Here is a 17177-nt window from a genome sequence, read left to right on the forward strand (position 1 = left end):
CGGGGCACAGTCCTTTCACCATGTTGGCCTGTGGAAAACCAGTGTTGTCGGCCCGATGGACCAGCGTCCCCGTCGTTGCAGGACCACCGTTGGCCACCAGTTGGGTTTTGGGATCAAAGTGGGGGCGTTTCCTGTATCCGGTTCTCCTCACGGATCCATGACTACAACATGTTGCTGCAAGTGCAGAGACGTTTGCTCTGGAAAGAACTTTAGAGCACATTCAGTGCTGCAGGATGAGGGGCTGGGAAAGGTGCCAGTTCTTTTCTCACTGCAGGGAACAGTTAAAAAAAGCAGCTTAAACTCTGAAAACATGAAAATTATACAGAGACATCATTGATTTATTGATTCAGTTGTTATCCAGAATGGATTAGAAATGTTCCTGTTTGATAAAAATGCAGTGAATTGGGATTATTGAACTACAACCTCTACAGATTATTTACCTTCATCACAGTCTCATCACTATTTCTGATGTTTCCTCAGGATGGACGGGGACAGAGCAGAGTCCACAGTGCCCAGCTGTGTGTCCCTGAAGAGTGACCGTCCAAACAACGACTAATAACTTCAGAAGTTCAGACAAATGTAAAAAACTAAAGCGTGATGATGTGATTGTGTGACACCTTTAAAGTTCGGTATCAGACCTCAAGCTCACCTTTAAAGTAAGGTTTTCTGAACCACATAACTCTGCCTTAGAACATTTCACAACCATACAAAACATCATTTTGTGGGTATTAGCCTCCACTATCGTGAAAAATGAAATTCATCAGGTCCTTAAAATGAAACGGTGCACCAACATGTCAGGTGTTCGCTCCCATTAACTCCCATGTTAATTTTAATGTGGTAAATCTTTTAAAATTGAAAATTGCTTGTGTTTTTAACTGGTCATTTCTCCTACATGGGTTAACATCATCTCACAAAAATTCCTAGGCATATATTTTAAAGTTTCCCAACAATATCCATCATTGCAGAGTGCTCCAGCTCTCCATTTAGATACGGATGGGTAAGACATGGCAGGTCTGTGCAGCTTGTTCTGCCACACTGTTCCACCACATGTCATGAAAATTCATTAAAAAGTCTATTTCTAAGGCTCCTGGTTCTAATAAACCCATAGACAACAATATCAGTCATTTCTAAATGGTTGAAATAAGCTTTTGAATACGCGTGACCTCTGTGCTATTTAATGATCAGTTTCAGAGACCAGACGACTGTATTTGGAGCATAAATGGAGAACTTTTGTTCTATTCTATGAGTTTATATTCCTGATTTGGCACTTTTATTTTTAACATAAATTCACAATGAAGAAAAGCCACTAAACACTTAGATCAAATACACTTTTCTCCAACTAAACGAGCTTGTTAGAACCTAAATAACTTTATATTTTTTGCTCAGTGTTCATTCAATCTTCAACTGTCAGAGCAAACTGAAAGTAGAAGTGAACGCAGCCTTTCTTAGGCGTTGCTAACGCCCAGTAGACATGTATAACCACTATTCCCATTTTTGACAGGTATCAGAAACGGTCTGCTTCCATTGGAGATTCCTCCTGTCCCAAGGGTGAAAAGAAACGGAGAACTGAACTGCAGACCGCCGACCTGAACAACAGCGTCTCACGTAAGCTCGTACATTTGTATTTATAAGATACTTTTGGGTCGGAATAAAGGAACAACTTGTGTATTTACAATGTGCAAGAGAAGATCCAGAGAGCACTTGTTTGGTTCCACGGGAACCCCTGGACCCTCTGAAGACCTTCCTAAATGCTTAGACAGTATTTAGCAACATTTAGTCATTGAGTTCTGGAAAGTGTTAAAGAGTTGAAGGCAGGTGACCTTTACAGGACAATGGGTCTGCTGAGTATGATGTGTTTGGAGAAGGTTTGATGTGTTTTTCTAAATATCATCCAGCTTTTACCAGCTGTTTAGTCCAAGCAAACTCTTGGAAGACATGGAAATGGTTGTTATATACTAAATTACATTGAAACCCAATGAATAAAAGAATAGGTGTACATAAGAAGACATAACATATAAAACTGACAGTGAGATGGGTCATTACCCGACTGTTGCTTCTATCATTCAAACATGACAGAATATTTTCCAGTTGAGGACATCTGTGTTACTGCTGTAGATGACAATTGTAAAAGGATTTAAAGGATTCTTTGTTTTAGAGGGTGGTGAACTGCAGGAGGTGATAGAAGGTCATAAGATGAGTCTGAAGAGAAGATGTGAACATGTGACTGAAGGAACTCATGAAGCAGGAAGTGGAACCCTGCTGAACAAGATCTACACTGAGCTCTACATCACTGAGGGACAAAGTGAGGAGGTGGACACACAACATGAGGTGAGACAGCTTGAGAGAACCTCCAAGAAGAACATCCAGGACACTCCAATCAAGTGCCAGGACATCTTCAAAGTCTTATCTGAGCAACAGAGACACATCAGAGTGGTTCTGACCAACGGTGTCGCCGGCGTTGGAAAAACCTTCTCAGTGCAGAAGTTCAGTCTGGACTGGGCAGAAGGTTTGGAGAACCAAGACATCAGTCTGGTGCTTCCGCTCTCATGCAGGGAGCTGAACTTGATCAGAGATGAGCAGCACAGTCTTCTCTCACTGCTTCATGTTTTCCATCCAACATTACAGAAGATCAGAGCAGAAGATCTGACTGTCTGGAAACTTCTGTTCATCTTTGATGGCCTGGATGAAAGCAGATTTTCACTGGGTTTCAACAAGCATCAGCTCATCTCTGATGTCACACAAGTATCGTCCGTTGGCGTGCTCCTGGTGAACCTCATCCAGGGGAACCTGCTTCCCTCAGCTCTCATCTGGATCACCTCCAGACCTGCAGCAGCCCATCAGATTCCTCCCTCGTGTGTTGACAGGATCACAGAAGTACGAGGCTTCACTGACTCCCAAGGAGGAGTACTTCAGGAGGAGGTTCAGTGATGAAGCTCTGTCCAAGAGAATCATCTCACACATCAAGGCCTCCAGGAGCCTCCACATCATGTGTCTGATCCCAGTTTTCTGCTGGATCACTGCTATAGTTCTGGAGGACATGATGACCAGAGACCAGAGAGGAGAGCTGCCCCAAACCCTGACTGACCTCTACTCACACTTCCTGAGGGTTCAGATAAAGAGGAAGAAGCAGAAGTATGGAGGAAAGCAGAGACCAGAGGAACTGACTGAGGCTGATAAAGAACTCCTTCTGAAGCTCCTTCTGAAGTTGGGTCGGCTGGCGTTTGAACATCTGGAGAAAGGAAACATCATGTTCTACTCAGAAGACCTGGAGCGATGTGGACTGGACGTCTCCGAGGTGTCGGTGTACTCAGGAGTTTGTACAGAGATCTTCAAGAGAGAGAGTGTGATCTTCCAGAATCAATCAGTCTACTGCTTTGTTCATCTGAGCATTCAGGAGTTTCTGGCTGCCGTCTACATGTTCCACCGTTAACACACCAGGAAAGACACAGTGGTTATAAATCAGTTCCTAAAATATTCTAAACCAATCACATCTCTTGATGATTTCCTCAGGAGAGCACTAAGGAATCTCTCAATAGTGAAAATGGCCACCTGGACTTGTTTGTTCGCTTCCTTCATGGTCTCTCTCTGGAGTCCAATCAGAGGATCTTGGGTGGACTGTTGGATCAGAGGACAGCCACCCAGAAACCACCAGAAGGTCCTCAACAACCTGAAGAAGGTGAACAGTTATAAAATCTCCCCAGACAGAAGCATCAACATCTTCCACTGTCTGATGGAGATGAAGGATCAGTCAGTCCATCAGGAGATCCAAGAGTTCCTGAAGTCAGAGAAGAAATCAAAGAGGAGACTGTCAGTGATCCACTGTTCAGCTCTGGCCTACCTGCTGCAGATGTCAGAGGAGGTTCTGGATGAGCTGACCTGAGCAGTACAACACCTCAGTGGAGGGACGACGTCGCCTGATTCCAGCTGTGAGGAACTGCAGGAAGTTCGTGTAAGTAAAGATTTTTGGGGCCGGACATCGGCGTTTAAATCAAGCGAGTGGATCATGTCAGGTAGCAATACCCCCTCCAGTGGTCATTCCTTCTTCAATTCTTATCTCCATCGCAGCGTCCATAAATTAAAAACAACAATTCATCCAGAAATGTTCAACACTGGCTGGATATAAGTTCAAAGGTCAATCCAGACAAACCAACATAAGGCAGGAATAATAGGAGCCACAAGTTAACTGACTATCATGAAATTACTGTCATGTCATTAAATAACTTTTGTTTGTTTGTATACATCGTATTCACAACAGAAAAACACATTTTCACTAATGACACGTGACTATTTTGCTTCATTTGTTCAACGTAAAAACAGCCGGCCTCGTTGGTTTAAATGGGTGTTTTAGGTCTTTGTGGCGGTTCCGTTTGGAGCCTTTATGTGACCCACAAAGTTGTTTGACCCTTTCCACACCCGTTAGGTGGCAACTTCATCACTAGCAACAAAAGGTGCAGTGAAAATGATTTGAAGGGAAACAGGCAGATATAACAGAAGCTGAGGGCAATCGATGCAACCAGAGACTCTGATGTCATCGATCGGATCGCTGAATTAAGACTTGACGCACGATCGTACAAATTGGATGAAATGCAAAATATCCAAAGAGCCGATAGACAGATAAAAAGATGCACGTTTCTTTAAACCATTTGCTATAATCATTTTAAATATTGAGTAATTATGAGCTGTTCTAAAATAAGACAAATGTTGAGAATAATTCAGTTGCATTTCAGATCTGATGGTCGTTCAAACTGTTGCTCTACGGTGTTGAATTTAGCTTTTCCAGGAAATGAGCTACATTTGTGTTGAGGTAGATTCTCAGATAAGTTGATGAGAAATCCCAAAGTTTGACTCACTATTTTTGTTTCCTGCACAACAGACTGTCTGATAGTGTTCTTTCAACGAGTCATTGTGAAGTTGTGGCCTCAGCAATGACGTCAAACCCTTCTCATCTACGGGAGCTGAGCTTAAGCTGGAACCAAAACCTGACAGATGCAGTAAAGTTACTGTCTTCTGCAATGATGCATCCAAACTGCAGACTGGAGACGCTCAGGTCAGTCAGAGATGATCCAGTACTTTCCCAGGTGTAACTAGTTAGACAATAAATGTTTCCATGTTTCATCTTTGTTATAAACGTAGTGTTACAGTTCTCAGAAAAAAGACCACACAGGACAGATTTGCAGTATTAAATTGGTTGTGGAAATCTGTCCCATGTGAGGATGGTCATCAATGACTAGAAAGGAAGTATCAGTTGTAGATTTGTCTTGTTTTATTTTAGGCTGGCCAAAACCGCCCAAACATTCAGACCAATCAAAAATGGTTCTTCCTGTCTTTTAAAGATCAGAAGGAAACTAGAAAACCCCAAAAGAAAGCTGCTGCAGTGTGCCATGCCCCTTCTCTACTGAGAAAAGCCATCCCAAAAAAGAGAAAAGCCCAAGTGTGAAGTGAGCACCCTGTTGAAACCTTGTACCGAAAGCCTGCAGTCATTCTCATCTTAGGTGGCTTCATTCCAGCCAGAAGCCCAAACCTGCCTCCCTCTTAAAGGGGCAGCAGGTCAGTCCAACCACAGAAACCTTCATGAAGATCTGAAGCTTTCAGCATCCACAATTGTTGCACCTCACTTCCATTGGAGTCCAAATCAGAAGTCAACAAGTTGATTCTCACCGATTCTACACAATGCAACCATTTTAAAAAGGTTTCCATCCATAAGTTTTCACACATTTTTAGATAAATCTGTTTGTTCATCGCCTCCTTCTGTTGTAATGGTCATTAAAGAAAATTACCTTATTGGAGTTTTTCTCCTCACAAATATGACTTTCTATGAACGATGCAATAAATGCAGCTTGCAATCTAAGACAATATGGAAGTATGTGTATATAATAGTAGTGGAAGTAGCTCATAAAATAATACATTTGCTCTTCTCATCGAATCTCTCTATGTTATTAAAGAAAAACCTGCTCTTAGTCAGTCACAACATCTAAGACACCACCAAAAATCCTAATTTTCTACAATCTAATATAAAACAGTAGAGAAGACTCTTTCTGCGGAGACAGTGGTGGCAGGAATGCAGAAGTATCACCTGCTCAACTTGGAAGGTGGAGCAGAAACCACCAGCTGAGAAGGTCCTCAGCGAGAGGAAGTGGTGGAGAACCATGAAACTTGCTAAGCTCCACCTCAGCTCCAGAGACGGGCTGAGCTGGAGCTGTGGCACCAGGTATCGCCCAGAAGAGCCTCCAACAACAAGCTCTTCTCTTGGGAGGAGAGGGCTTTGAATCTCAGCTCAGTGTGCTTGTCTCTAGTAGGTGGCAGCTGCACCTTTTCCTGAGGTCCTTGTTGATGCCCTGAGGGGAACTGATGCTCCTGCAATGTTTTCTGGCAGCATTGAGCTTGCAGTGGGGCAATCAAACACACTGTGGGGTGGCTCTCTTTCCTTCTCTCATCTGGAGAACGAGTGACACCAGCTGCCAATCAATGTTGGAGAAATGTGCAGTCAGGGGAACTATGCGTCCAGACTATAGCCACCCTTCCAGCATCCAGCAGTGTCTAAAACCTTTGATTTGGTTTCACCAGAGAGTGTAGGGATTGCAGGGTCGCTGCAGCATCACCCACAAGCTATCAGGAGTGGGTCGCTTTGCCCCAGCTCCTGACAAGAGTTGAGTGCTATTGAGAAATGTGGTCTCACAAACTTGGAAGGTATTTTGACCTACACACACTTTACATACGGCGTAGATCTTGTCCAACCGCCCTGAAAGAACCCAAAATAGGAACATACGGCAGATAAGCCGGTGCAGGACCAGAGGTTTGTTGCTTGTAAGCTGTGTTTTGCTCTGGTGTTGATTTTTATTTGTCTTCTCTCAAAATAATTGTTATTTTAGACTAAGTGGCTGCAGTTTATCAGAGACCTGCTGTGATTCTGTGGCCTCAGCTCTGAAGTCCAACCTCTCCCATCTGAGGGTTCTGGACCTGAGCTCCAACACGTTGAAGGATTCAGGAGTGAAGCGGCTCTGTTCTGGACTGGAGAGTCCAAACTGTAAACTGGAGAGGCTCAGGTCAGTCTTCATTTTTCTACCTATATACCAGCTGCTAAGATGGTGAAGTGAGGCTGTTCTCAACACTGCTGTGATGCACCACATTAAAAAAATTCCTTGGAATATCGTGAATTCTGGTCTGACCCAACTAAGAACTAACGTAGGTTTAGTACTGACGCAGATAACATGCAGACCTGCACCGTATAACCTCATCCTGCATTTTTCAGATTAAACTACTGCAGCTTATCAGAGATCAGCTGTGACTCTCTGGCCTCGGCGCTGAGGTCCAATCCCTCCCATCTCAGAGAACTGGACCTGAGTCAGAACCAGCTGCAGGATCCAGGAGTGAAGCTGCTCTGTGTTTTCTCCACTTTCCAAACTGCCGACTGGAAACTCTGAGGTAAACACCATTCTCAAAAATGTCCATTATTCCATCCGAGGGTCCTCACACTTTCTGAGTGTGTGTGTTGTGCCCAGTTCCTTCAGGGGGGGGGCCACACGGGGACCACTTATTCATGATAAATTGATTTAAGGACAATGAAAAAGCCGACAGATGGTAACCAAAATTAGACAAAACTAGGTGAGGGTGCCTGGTAGACACCACCCAACGAGGAGGGAGATGGTGAGGGAGACAGGAAGTCATCTAAGACAGGTTGTGCCTTTAAAGATGAGCCACAGGTGAGATGGATCTCCATGATGAGATGGGAGGGAAAGAGGTGGGAGAACCTGGGAAGAGTGAGGGCCAGAACAATATATATTCTCCTTTGGAACAGTGCAAACCTGAGAGGTTGGAATTGTGGTAATTACATATTACTATCATTTTTTAACCTGTAACTAAATTAAATATTTACAGATCATGCCTTTGATTAACCTTCAGATGAATACTGGTTTCACTTATAACCTTATAAAAGTTTCCCTTCTTTATTTAGATTAAGTGGCTGCAGGTTATCAGAGATCAGCTGTGGCTCTCTGGCCTCGGCGCTGAGGTCCAATCCCTCCCATCTCAGAGAACTGGACCTGAGTTGGAACCAGCTGCAGGATCCAGGAGTGAAGCTGCTCTGTGTTTTCTCCACTTTCCAAACTGCCGACTGGAAACTCTGAGGTAAACACCATTCTCAAAAATGTCCATTATTCCATCCGAGGGTCCTCACACTTTTTGAGTGTGTGTGTTGTGCCCAGTTCCTTCAGGAGGGAGGGCCACACGGGGACCACTTATTCATGATAAATTGATTTAAGGACAATGAAAAAGCCGACAGATGGTCACCAAAATAGACAAAACTAGGTGAGGGTGCCTGGTAGACACCAGCCAACGAGGAGGTAGATGGTGAGGGAGACAGGAAGTCATCTAAGACAGGTTGTGCCTTTAAAATGAGCCACAGGTGAGATGGATCTCCATGATGAGATGGGAGGGAAAGAGGTGGGAGAACCTGGGAAGAGTGAGGGCCAGAACAATATATATTCTCCTCTGGAACAGTGCAAACCTGAGAGGTTGGAATTGTGGTAATTACATATTACTATCATTTTTTAAGCTGTAACTAAATTAAATATTTACAGATCATGCCTTTGATTACCTTTCAGATTAATACTGGTTTCACTTATAACCTTATAAAAGTTTCCCTTCTTTATTTAGATTATGGGACTGCAGTTTATCAGAGATCAGCTGTGACTCTCTGGCCTCGGCGCTGAGGTCCAATCCCTCCCATCTGAGGGTTCTGGACCTGAGCTCCAACCCGTTGCAGGATTCAGGAGTGAAGCGGCTCTGTTCTGGACTGGAGAGTCCAAACTGTAAACTGGAGAGGCTCAGGTCAGTCTTCATTTTTCTACCTATATACCAGCTGCTAAGATGGTGAAGTGAGGCTGTTCTCAACACTGCTGTGATGCACCACATTAAAAAAATTCCTTGGAATATCGTGAATTCAGGTCTGACCCAACTAAGAACTAACGTAGGTTTAGTACTGACGCAGATAACATGCAGACCTGCACCGTATAACCTCATCCTGCATTTTTCAGATTGATTGACTGCAGTTTATCAGAGCTCAGCTGTGGCTCTCTGGCCTCGGCGCTGAGGTCCAATCCCTCCCATCTCAGAGAACTGGACCTGAGTTGGAACCAGCTGCAGGATTCAGGAGTGAAGCTGCTCTGTGGTTTTCTCCACTTTCCAAACTGCCGACTGGAAACTCTGAGGTAAACACCATTCTCAAAAATGTCCATTATTCCATCCGAGGGTCCTCACACTTTCTGAGTGTGTGTGTTGTGCCCAGTTCCTTCAGGAGGGGGGCCACACGGGGACCACTTATTCATGATAAATTGATTTAAGGACAATGAAAAAGCCGACAGATGGTAACCAAAATTAGACAAAACTAGGTGAGGGTGCCTGGTAGACACCAGCCAACGAGGAGGGAGATGGTGAGGGAGACAGGAAGTCATCTAAGACAGGTTGTGCCTTTAAAGATGAGCCACAGGTGAGATGGATCTCCATGATGAGATGGGAGGGAAAGAGGTGGGAGAACCTGGGAAGAGTGAGGGCCAGAACAATATATATCTCCTTTGGAACAGTGCAAACCTGAGAGGTTGGAATTGTGGTAATTACATATTACTATCATTTTTTAACCTGGAACTAAATTAAATATTTACAGATCATGCCTTTGATTAACCTTTCAGATGAATACTGGTTTCACTTATAACCTTATAAAAGTTTCCCTTCTTTATTTAGATTAAGGAGCTGCAGGTTATCAGAGATCAGCTGTGACTCTCTGGCCTCGGCGCTGAGGTCCAATCCCTCCCATCTCAGAGAACTGGACCTGAGTTGGAACCAGCTGCAGGATTCAGGAGTGAAGCTGCTGTCTGATCTCGTAGAGAATCAACACTATGGGCTGGAGACATTGAGTCAGTAGCTGGTTGAAGCCAGTCAACTCCCGCTCATCTGCTGCATCACTCACTGACCACTGGTGTGAAGAGCATCTGTGGAAACATCTGCCGTCTACTCCCTCCATAGATGAGAAATTCAGTTTTAAAAAGCGCTGGTGGACTTTCAGGAGATCAGTCGATGGTCGACAAAGCAGAAGCAGCTTCGCCTTGAAGTTAAATTAGTTCCTGGTATCACACAATGCATCTTTATAAAGTTCTAAATGGCTCCTCGGCCACTCTTAGAAGCATGGAAACATTCTCTTAATTGTATCTTCAAATGTCTGTATTATACGTTACTATTTTACATCATGCCTTCAGAACCTTTAGGGTTTAGTATTTACTGTTTCACCTGCAGCCAGCAATCATCCAATCATCCAAAATGGCGCCCAGAGCGGTCGCCTTGGCGTCTCTCGCGTTCTTGTTTGTCTATTTTTGTTTGTTAATTGTGTGTCTGCCTGCTCTTACACCCGTGAAGAGCTACTAAACATCAGGACTCTCACCCCCACGGACTTACTTCCAGTTTTTCTGGCTCCTGCAGCCGACCTGGTTCACTTTTTGGCCCAAAAGGTGAGACGGCGGAGGAGAGGAAGACGGGCCGGTGCCCTGGCGAGACTACGCAGGAGAGGCTCGCGCACGGCGCTGCCTGGGATCTTTCTGTCCAACGCCAACTCACTTTGGAACAAAATGGACGAGCTGAAGTTGCTGATGCGGATCAAAGATTTCTCCACCTCGTGTGTTCTCTGCTTCACTGAAACCTGGTTCAGGAAAGAGACACCGGACAGCGCGCTCCTCCTCGGGGGATTCCAGCTGTTCCTCCTCGGGGGATTCCAGCTGTTCCTCCTCGGGGGATTCCAGCTGTTCCTCCTCGGGGGAGTCCAGCTGTTCCTGGCGCTCTCTGGCGGGAGAGAGCAGGCGGTGGAGTCTGCTTCTACATCAGCAGCGACTGGTGCACTGATGTGACCGTGATCTCTCAGCACTGTTCTCCTGCTGTGGAATACCTCTTCATCAACTGCAGACCCTTCTATTCTCCGCGTGAGTTCGCTTCATTCATTCTGGCCTCTGTTTACATCTCGCCAGACGCGGACGTGCGCGAGGCTCAGCGCACGCTCGCGGACTGTATTCAACAAGTGGAGCGGACCTATCCCGACGCTCTGGTTATCGTGCTTGGCGACTTTAATCAGAGCAACCTGAGTTACGAGCTCCCCAGGTACAAACAGTTTATCAAATGCCCCACCAGAGCAGAGAACACGCTGGATCACTGCTACACCACAGTGAAGGACGCGTATCGGGCCGTCCCCCGTGCTGCACTAGGACTGTCTGATCACGTGATGGTCCACCTGATCCCCACATACAGACAGAAACTTAAACTAATAAAGCCATCCGTGAGCACCACGAAGAGATGGACCAGTGAGGCTGTGGAGGAGCTGCGCATGTGCTTGGATACAACTGACTAGGACATGTTTAAAGGGGCCACACATGATCTGGATGAGTACACGGACACTGGGACCTCATATATCCACTTTTGTGAGGAGCGCATTCTACCAACGCGCACTAGGGTGAGTTACTCCAATGACAAGCCCTGGTTCACTCCGAGACTCAGACAGATCAGGAAAGAAAAGGAAGCAGCGCTGAAAAGTGGAGACAGAGACTGCTACAGAGAGGCCAAATACCGGTTTAGCAGGGAACTGAGGAGAGCTAAATCTGTGTATTCGGAGAAACTTCAGCAGCAGTTTACTGCTAACGACTCTGCTTCTGTGTGGAGAGGCCTGAGGCAGATCACCGACTACAGGCCTCAGGCTCCAGAGGGTCAGGACGACAAAGCCCTTTGTCAGAGTCTGTCCCTCCACTATGCCCAACACCCCCCCCCGCAGTGCCACTGCCCCCATGGACCTCACTCCATCAAAGGCAGTCCCCTCCTCCTCCCCCCCTCCACTCATCATCAGTCCCCCCCCATCACTTACCACCAGTTCCCCCCTCCTCCCCCCCTTCATTCACCATCAGTGAGCAGGATGTGCGCAGGCAGTTCGCCAGGTTGAACCCGCGCAAGCCCCTGGCCCGGACGGCGTGTCTCCTTCCACCCTGAGGCACTGCGCAGAGGAGCTGACTCCTGTCTTCACAGACATCTTCAACTCCTCCCTGGAGTCGTGCCAGGTGCCAGCCTGCCTCAAAACCTCAACCATCGTCCCTGTCCCCAAGAAGCCACGGATCACTGGGCTTAACGACTACAGACCTGTGGCGCTCACCTCTGTAGTCATGAAGTCCTTAGAGCGCCTGATCCTGCCACACCTCAAGTCCATCACCACCCCCCTCCTGGATCCACTGCAGTTCGCCTACAGAGCCAACAGATCTGTGGACGACGCGGTCAACCTGGCCCTTCACTCCATCCTGCAGCATCTGGACTCCCCGGGAACCTACGCGAGGATCCTGTTCGTGGACTTCAGCTCTGCATTCAACACCATCCGCCCCGCTCTGCTACAGGACCAAGCTGTCCCAGCTTAGTGTGCCTGCCTCCCTCTGCAGGTGGATCACTCACTTCCTGACGGATCGGAGGCAGTATGTGCGGCTGGGGAAGAGTCTCGGACTCTATCACCATCAGCACCGGATCACCCCAGGGCTGAGTACTTTCCCCCCTACTCTTCTCCCTGTATACAAACTGCTGCCCCTCAAGCCACCAGTCTGTCAAGCTGATCAAGTTTGCGGATGACACCACCCTCACCGGGCTCATCTCCAATGGCAACGAGACTGCCTACAGGAGGGAGGTGGCTCGACTGGTGTCCTGGTGCGGACACAACAACCTGCAGCTGAACGCTCAGAAGACAGTGGAGATGATTGTGGACTTCAGGAAAGTCACAGCCCCTTTGCCCCCCCTTGCCCTCATGGACTCCCCCATCACCATCGCGGACTCCTTCCGCTTCCTGGGCACCACCATCACCCGGGACCTTAAGTGGGAGCCAACCATCAGCTCCCTCATCAAGAAGGCCCAGCAAAGGATGTTCTTCTTACGGAAGCTGAGGAAGCTCAAACTGCCTCCCAGGATGTTGGCGCAGTTTTTACGGCCATCATGGAGTCCATCCTCACCTCCTCCATCACCGTGTGGTTTGCTGGTGCCACCGTCAGGGACACCGAGAAGGTGATGGGCTGCAGGCTTCCATCCATCCAGGACCTGTATATCTCCAGGACCTGGAGGCGTGCAGGTCGGATCACGGCCGACCCTTCCCACCCTGGTCACGGACTGTTTTCCCCCTCCCCTCAGGCAGGAGACTACGGTCCATTCGGACCAAAACCTCCCGCTACATGAACAGCTTCTTCCCCTCTGCCATCAGGCTGCTGAACACCAAGTGACTTATCACTTAAGCACCACGTACAGCAGCCAGTCGGACTCACGAACAATACATTACTCCTGCATGGACCTGCACTATTTCTTACCATTTATGTATATACTGTATATATGTCTTATTTTATTTTATTTATCTTATTCTAGTGTTGTCTTCTTTATGTTGAATGTCGCAGCCAAGACAGATTCCTAGTTTGTGTAATACTGTGTACTGTATTACATGAACAATGGCAATAAACCTGATTCTGCTTCTGATTCTGATTCTGATTCGGCTAGATCAGGGGTCGGCAACCCGCGGCTCGAGAGCCGCATGCGGCTCTTTAGCGCCGCCCTAGTGGCTCTCTGGAGCTTTAGCAAATATAGGGAAAAGATGTGTGAATATATTTTTTGTTTAAATAATTTCTGTAGGAGGAAAAACATGAAAACATTCTTAAAGTTTTCCAATGCTGTAAAAATTTGTATAATAAATATTTAATTTCCACATCTCATTATAATGGAAGTTAAACTTAAAGCACCACCGTACAGCAGAGTGGTCACGTGGTGCGTCATTCTCTCCAGGATGCTCGTTATGTATTTGTAGCCTAATTATCATTTTGATAGTAGGCTAATAAAGCTAATATAGACACTTACAGCATGTGTTGCCTTCATTATAAGGCATTTCAGTTTTTGCGGCTCCAGACGGATTTGTTATTGTTTTCTTGGTCCAATATGGCTCTTTCAACAGTTTGCGTTGCCGACCCCTGGTCTACGGGATACATGATGATCTCGCCTGTGTACAGATCACTTTCTTACACCTGCACACACATGTAATCAACAACCTGAAAAAAATGATTTTAATAATCCCATGACAGGACTGGATGGAGAATCCCCACAGTGCATTAGAATTATGTCTCATATTTGGAAAGCTACTAATATTAGTTGGGTTAAAGTCACTTACGCAAAATGACGTAACCGTCACGTTAAATGCACTAGTAATAATAAATCCTCCGTGAGAACTGATTCAAATTTAATAAAAACAAAAGGATATACAGTATGACAAAGGTACTGCTGCTTTTTGAGACCATGATTTTGAAGATTATTCGGAACAAGATTTCGCTGAACCGAAACTTGACTACTTCCAAGCGCTGCTCAACGAGCAATGTCCACATTAGCAAGAAGGGTCGTTTTACAAAAGTACTGCCCGACTTAAAACAGAAGTCGTGCGTATGACATGCAGTCGTTGTCTTACTGTTCCGGTCCATAAATACTTGCGCAGACCCAGAACTTGCAGTGTGTAAATCGGGGCCTGTAACGAAATGCCCAAGGTTGACATATGTCGTGGACTTCAGCGCCCCCTTGTGTCCATAGAGGGGTATGACACCCCATAGCCCCACCCACCCCAGCGTCAGTGTACTATGATCTGTTGATTCTCCTAATCTCTCCTAATCCACTGATGTGTACAATAACTGTTGGATGAACACAACATTACCTGTTAGGGTCTTAAAAAAAAGGCACACTCGGACGGAACTCTCAAAATATCATCAAAGCCAAACGGGAGCTTTCTGACCTGTAGTACATGTTTTCCGCAGTACTTAAGGCTTCCTAAAGCTACAGTAGACGTCTTATTAAATAAAGGAAAAGATGGGAATTTTGTTCTCAGTCCACAATCTGCACAAGCATACAGTGTTAGTTATTATTCTTTATGCCAGAAATTTGTGTTTTATTGGGAAAGAGGGTTGATAAATAGTCAGTTTGCGCAGGGGAAATGGAGGTAATAATCCAGCAATACCAGGGTCACAGCAAGGGAACCAAGGGTCACAGCCTGAGCGCATGCGCAGTGAGGGGCGCTGAGCGCGCCACACTGGTCAGCGTTAATTGGGAGCGCGTCAGAGCGGAGCCTGTTGTCTTCATCGCCTGAAGAGATCGGCCCAGATGATCGGCCGGGTTCGATTCCCGGCCAATGCATAACATTTTTATCTTAATGTAAGAAGAAAGGAGGGGGACTGGCCGTGTTCGTTAGCAACAGGTGGTGCAGCCCGGAGCATATTCACGTCAAGGAGCGCGTGTGCAGTCCCGACGTGGAACTTATTGTTATCGGACTCCGTCCATACTATTTGCCACGGGAGTTTACTAATGTCATCACCATCACCGTTTATATTCCTCCGACCGGTAAAGCGGACTCGGCCTGTGACGTCATCCACTCTGTCACGGCTGACCTGCAGACTAAACATCCCGGAGCCTTTATCCTCATCACAGGTGACTTCAATCATGCCTCCCTTAAGTCCACTCTCCCTACATTCCACCAGTATGTCCAGTGCAGCACGAGAGACAGGAAGACTTTGGATCTACTGTATGCTAATGTCACCAATGCATACACCTCCACTGCACTCCCTCCGCTAGGCAAGTCCGATCATAAACTCGTGCTGCTCTCCCCATCATACACACCTGTGGTTCAGCAGCAACCAGTCACTGTGAGGACTGTTATGAAATGGTCTGATGATGCTATGGACTGTCTGCGGGATGTCCTGGAGACCACCAACTGGTCTGCTCTCTGTGAACCACATGGTGAGGACCTGGATGGACTGACAGACTGTGTTTCCGACTACATCAAGTTCTGCACTGAGAACTCCGTCCCCACCAAGAAGGTACGCTGTTACCCAAACAACAAACCATGGGTGACAAGTGACCTGAAGGCCCTTTTGAATAAGAAGAAGAGGGCCTTCACTGCTGGGGACCCGGCTGAGCTCAGGAGTGTACAGAAGGAACTGAAACGCAGTCTGAAGGAGAGCAAGGACGCCTACAGGAAGAAGCTGGAAGAGAGACTGGAGAGGAACCAGACCAGGGATGTTTGGAGTGGGATGAGGACGATCACTGGCTTCCAGAAGAAAGGAATACGCTCAGCTGATGGGAACGTGGACCAAGCCAATGAGTTGAACCAGTTTTTCAACAGGTTTGACTCTAGCTCCCCCTCCCCCAGCTGTCCCAATATTCCTCTGGATAACAATGGGTCCCCTTCACACCTCCCAGAGCCCCTAACACCTCTGCCAACTTCTTCCCCCTCCCCCCTGCTGACACCCTACATGGATCCCAGCATGTCACCCATCCCCCCGACAGGACTGTCCTTCACGTCTGGCCAGGTGAGGAGAGAGCTGGAGAGGCTCAACCAGAGGAAGGCTGCCGGACCAGACGGCATCAGCCCACGAGTGCTGAGGAACTGCTCCAGGCAGCTGTGTGGAATACTGCAGCACCTGTTCAACCAGAGCCTTCATCTTCAGAGGATCCCAGTGCTTTGGAAGACATCCTGCCTGGTCCCGGTGCCAAAGAAGACCCATCCTGTGGCACCGAGTGACTTCAGGCCAATAGCACTGACCTCCCACATTATGAAGGTCATGGAGCGGCTGGTGCTGTCACACCTCAGACCTCTGGTGAGCCCCTTTCAGGACCCTCTGCAGTTTGCCTATCAGCCCAAGGTGGGGGTTGATGATGCAGTGATATACCTGCTGCAGAGGGCTTACTCCTCCTTGGACAGACCAAACACCACAGTGCGGGTCATGTTCTTCGACTTCTCTTCTGCCTTCAATACCATCCAGCCAAGACTGCTGAGGGCGAAGTTGGAGAAGATGCAGATGGATGCTCCCCTTGTTTCTTGGATCGAGGACTACCTGACAGGTCGGCCACAGTTTGTGAGACTGCGGAGCTGTGTGTCCGACCCCCTGATGAGCAACACAGGAGCTCCTCAAGGAACTGTGCTCTCCCCATTCCTGTTCACCACCTACACAGCCGACTTCCAGTACCACTCTGAGACATGTCATCTCCAGAAGTACTCGGATGACACAGTCATAGTCGGGTGTGTGGAGAATGGACAGGAGGATGAATACAGGGACCTTGTGGAGAGTTTTGTCAGGTGGAGCAGGGAGAACCTTCTGCAGCTCAAC

The 17177-nt window shown here is 47.1% G+C and overlaps 1 protein-coding gene across 15 annotated transcripts in view; it reads left to right on the forward strand.

Moving 5' to 3' along the window:
• The window catches only part of LOC130519843 (NACHT, LRR and PYD domains-containing protein 12-like), a 54347-nt gene extending 40829 nt beyond the window's left edge, over positions 1-13518 (forward strand). For 8 of the 15 annotated variants that reach the window (XM_057023435.1, XM_057023436.1, XM_057023430.1 and 5 more), the window contains 3 exons: positions 8653-8826; positions 9033-9206; positions 9736-13518. In XM_057023435.1, coding sequence (XP_056879415.1) covers positions 8653-8826; positions 9033-9206; positions 9736-9916 — 529 coding nt within the window. In that variant the 3' untranslated portion in view covers positions 9917-13518. Of the gene's footprint in view, positions 1-4873; positions 5048-7249; positions 7423-7951; positions 8125-8652; positions 8827-9032; positions 9207-9735 lie in introns of those variants that run through there. The other 7 variants (XM_057023433.1, XM_057023443.1, XM_057023439.1 and 4 more) reach the window with 5 other exon arrangements.
• The last annotated feature ends 3659 nt before the right edge of the window (positions 13519-17177 follow it).

Source organism: Takifugu flavidus, unplaced genomic scaffold (genome assembly GCF_003711565.1).
Source record: "Takifugu flavidus isolate HTHZ2018 unplaced genomic scaffold, ASM371156v2 ctg226, whole genome shotgun sequence".
In the NCBI taxonomy this organism is placed as follows: Eukaryota; Metazoa; Chordata; class Actinopteri; order Tetraodontiformes; family Tetraodontidae; genus Takifugu; species Takifugu flavidus.